The sequence below is a fragment of the Cucumis melo genome, chromosome 4 (genome assembly GCF_025177605.1).
Source record: "Cucumis melo cultivar AY chromosome 4, USDA_Cmelo_AY_1.0, whole genome shotgun sequence".
NCBI lineage: Eukaryota > Viridiplantae > Streptophyta > Magnoliopsida > Cucurbitales > Cucurbitaceae > Cucumis > Cucumis melo.
Genome location: NC_066860.1, coordinates 34018704 through 34022647, shown reverse-complemented (window position 1 = coordinate 34022647; position 3944 = coordinate 34018704). Strand labels below are relative to the sequence as shown.

Here is a 3944-nt window from a genome sequence, read left to right as displayed (position 1 = left end):
TTTTAATTTTTAAAATAAAGTTTTACGTAAGAAAATATTTGGAATGATTTGAAAAATAATTGCTAAAATTCAACTAATGGTAGTGGATAAGACAACAATTATTACTATTTAATTTAATATTATAATTCACTCTCCAACCTTGGTTGAGAATTAATAGTTTGATTGTACTAAGGATTTTGGAACACACAAGCCCTTCGTGAGCATTGCATTCAACCCGCTTCTTTTGATTTGATCTTGTTTTTCAAGTTGACCTATACATGAAAGACTTTTAACTGCTGTGGTGCCAAAACCTACCATATTTTGATATCTAAGTTAGAATAGAGAATGTTCCGTTTAGTTAAGCACGTAAGAAGTGATGTTAGAACTCTCATTTGAAGATTATGTATCCAACTTCCTTTTAAGATTGTTGAATTGAGTTATCTATAACTTCTTTCCTTTTGCAATTAGACGTAATTGACGTTAGAGGTTGTTTTTCTGTATTCGAGGTTGTAGGCTGCCAGACCTAGTGAAATTACTCTCTTATTTCTCGAAAGTATATAAACAAGATATATATAACCTCTTCCTATAAACACTAGACTTAAATAAAGTAATCTCTAACCTAAAACATTTTGAAATGTTTGAAATAATTAATTGTGAATGTCATATACTTTAAAAGCAATTGCTTTTGGATTGAGTAAATATTTTTGTGTTGCAATAATTCACTTAAGAAACAATGACATATGATAGCAAACCTAATCGTGCAAGCTAATTAATATATATGACTTATCTCTATGCCAAACATAATGGCAAAATAACTATATATAATTATCCAAATTCAAGTAAAAATTCCTCTTTACCATATGGTTTGTTTAAGGACATTGGTTTCTACTAATTATGAAAAGTGCCAAAATAGCCAGCACATAAAACTCTCTTACATTTCGATTATTGAATATTTTTTTGTAACGTTACTAAACAATTAATCCTAATTAATTATGTGTAGCAGAAATAACACATTTTACAAAACTAAAATTTATAATTCTAAATCAAAGGTCTTAAGCATATGACGTCCAAAATCATGCGTTGATTTGAGATTATTTTTCTTCTATTTTTATCTAAATTAAAAGAAAACCAATCATGTTCTTTCCAAGCAACATAATAATAATTATTATTATACTTTGAAATTGGAATTTTATTTGAATTTAACCTCAAAGATACATGGTGTTGGAAAAATCAAAGTTGAAGCTTGACCTGGCTGCAGCTTGGCCATCAACAATAATTCATTGCATTACTAAAAGAAAATGAGATTTATTTAATTATCATAATTCCCAATCAAAATCAAATAATGACAATTGAGAAAAAAAAAAAAAAGAAGAAAAAGAAAACAAATAAAAATTAATAATAAAACAGACTTCATTCGAACTATTTTGCTGGCAAACATTGAAGAACGTTTCAGTCCTATCATTTCACTTTGTCTCTACATATCCATCCATCCCAAAAACAACATTTAACTTTATATGTACTAATCCACCCAAAAAGAAGAAAAAAAAGTTAAGATTCTTAGTTCCTTTTGTCTCTAATTATTTAATTTAGTCTAATCAAATCTTTGATCTTAAACTTAATGGTACATAGGAAAGATTGTGACTATTCTATTAATTGTGGTGTGATTGTTACAAATGACAAGAGATTCATATTACATTTGGCTTCCTAATACATCAAGTATTCTAATATTTATCCTAATACAAAGCACTATTTAAATAAATTATGCTCATTTTGAAAAAAGGAAAAAAAAAAAAAAACAATAATATCCATTAGAGAAGAGAATAAATAATTTTTCCTAAGAAGTTAATTTTTGCCTAAATTAATTAAATAATAATAAAATATTTTGTCAAAGGCCCAATATGTGAATATGTTTTTCAAAATTTTCAGTAAAATGTTATATAGATACCGATTGTTTTAAAAAAAAAGTCAACAAAAGATTAAAATTCTAGTAATAAGATCTAATTATTAAAGTATAAATATTAAAATTAAACAATAGAAAATACATATACTCGTGTGGATAGCTTCAAGATTTAAGAACTAAAATGGTATTTTTATCCTTAAATTAAAAACGAGTTCTTTCAAATTATTACTATTTCCATATCCCCAAGAAGTATATCAGTTGGCAGTGTTATTCTGAGCAAATTTGTATACTTGTAGTGTTAGCTACCCCACCTGATCTCTCTCTCTCTCTCTCTCTATCTGAAAGATTCCCCTCAAGAAAAAAAAAAAGAAAAAAAAACCCCAAAAACCCTATGAATTTTTCTTGAAATTCCAAAATTCTGAATCTTGTAAAGGCAGAGAGAGATTGAATTGGATGTGGAGGAAACAAAAAGAAGAAGAAGAAGAAGAAGACAGAGAAAGAGAAAAAGATGATTTTGATGATATTAATGTTGAAGTTTCAAAAACGAAAACCTCTTTCCAATATGAAGATCATTCATTATTGTCATGGGAAGAACAAGCTTTTGCTGAAGATGCTGCCCGTCTTGGACCTTGTGTTTGGCCACCAACCTCTTATTCTTGCTCTTTTTGTAGAAGAGAATTTCGTTCAGCACAAGCTTTGGGTGGCCACATGAACGTTCATAGAAGAGATAGGGCCATGTTAAACCAATCCTCAATTAACAACAACAACCCTAATTTCGCTTCTACTAATTGCTTGTCCTTGTTTCAATCCCCTTCTTCTTCTTCTTCTCATCACTATCTTTCAACTTTACCTAACGCTAATCCTTCGTTCGGAGTAACAGCTTCTTGTGGCGGTCGATCAAAGGATCTGGGGAAAGATGTGAGGAGTTCTTGTTCTAGGGTTAGGGACAAACATCAAGTGGGAATTGGGGTTTTTGACGAGGGGTTGAATTTTGGTTTTGGTCGATCTCGGACGACGACGTCGGGTTTGTTTTATCACGATGACGATCAAGATGACCCGGGGGTGGTGGCAGGATGCAAGAGGAGGAAAACGGATGATGAAACATCGCCGATACAATTTTATGTGAAGTCGAGTAATTTGGTAGAAAATCAACATCATCATCATCATCATATTCAATCAGAGGTAATTGGACTTAGCTCTACCTCCTTACATGATTTGGATCTTGAACTCAGGCTTGGTGGTCTCTCTAAAGGTTGAGTAAAATCAAAATCTGAATTGCTCAAATGCTTGGGGTGAACAAATTCCATAATTTAATTGAATTGCTAATCTCTTTTTCTTGTTTCTTTCTTTCTTTCTTTCTTCTTCTTCTTTTTTTCATTTTTGAACTAGAGTCTAAGAGACCTTTGTAATTTGAGTACACTTCTCTTAATTTTGCAGTCTCTTTGTAACAAAAAATTCAAATGAATCTTTCAGATTATTGTAGACAATAAGCAAATCAAGAAAAGAGTCAAAAGAACCATTTTCAACTTCACTAAAAATATTTATGATAAAGAATAAAATTGAAAAATAATTTTACCTCATTTTATTGATCAGGTAGACTAATCTCATATATAAACGGTTCTTATATATTATTGAAGATCACTTAATTTACTATTATTGATGATGAACTAGGATGCAACAAATTTGTGTAAGAAGATAGAAAAATGGATAAAGTTTAGATCTAAATTATTGTTTATATCATTTCATTTATGTAAAAAAAGAATTATTTATTTAATTTGGAAAGTATTCTTTCCATTTGAGATGTACTAGTGTGTCTATTAGCCCTAAATATACCAATAATTTTTCAAAAAAGAAAATGTGTATTAGGTAAAATTAAAAAGGGTTAAGGTTTTCAGAGAATTTGAAGTCCAATTAGAATACATTGAGAGCAAAGAAACAGAACTATATAAGGCAGAAAGAGGTCAGATTAAATCACAGCATTCATTCCCTTTTCTTTGTTATTCTGTTTATATTATCTCAATTCATCCATATCATTTTTTCTTCTTCTCTCTTTCAAATCCTTCCA

The 3944-nt window shown here is 29.6% G+C and overlaps 1 protein-coding gene across 1 annotated transcript; it reads left to right on the top strand.

Annotated features, from left to right (window-relative positions):
* Nucleotides 1-2587: 2587 nt before the first annotated feature.
* Nucleotides 2588-3136, top strand: LOC103487126 (uncharacterized). The gene has a single exon (XM_017044116.2). It carries the CDS (start codon nt 2588-2590, stop codon nt 3134-3136), a length of 549 nt encoding a protein of 182 aa, XP_016899605.2.
* Nucleotides 3137-3944: the final 808 nt, after the last annotated feature.

Bases quoted from the DNA above. Each gene is read 5' to 3' on its own strand.
- LOC103487126 (XM_017044116.2), top strand. From the start codon at position 2,588: ATGAACGTTCATAGAAGAGATAGGGCCATGTTAAACCAATCCTCAATT.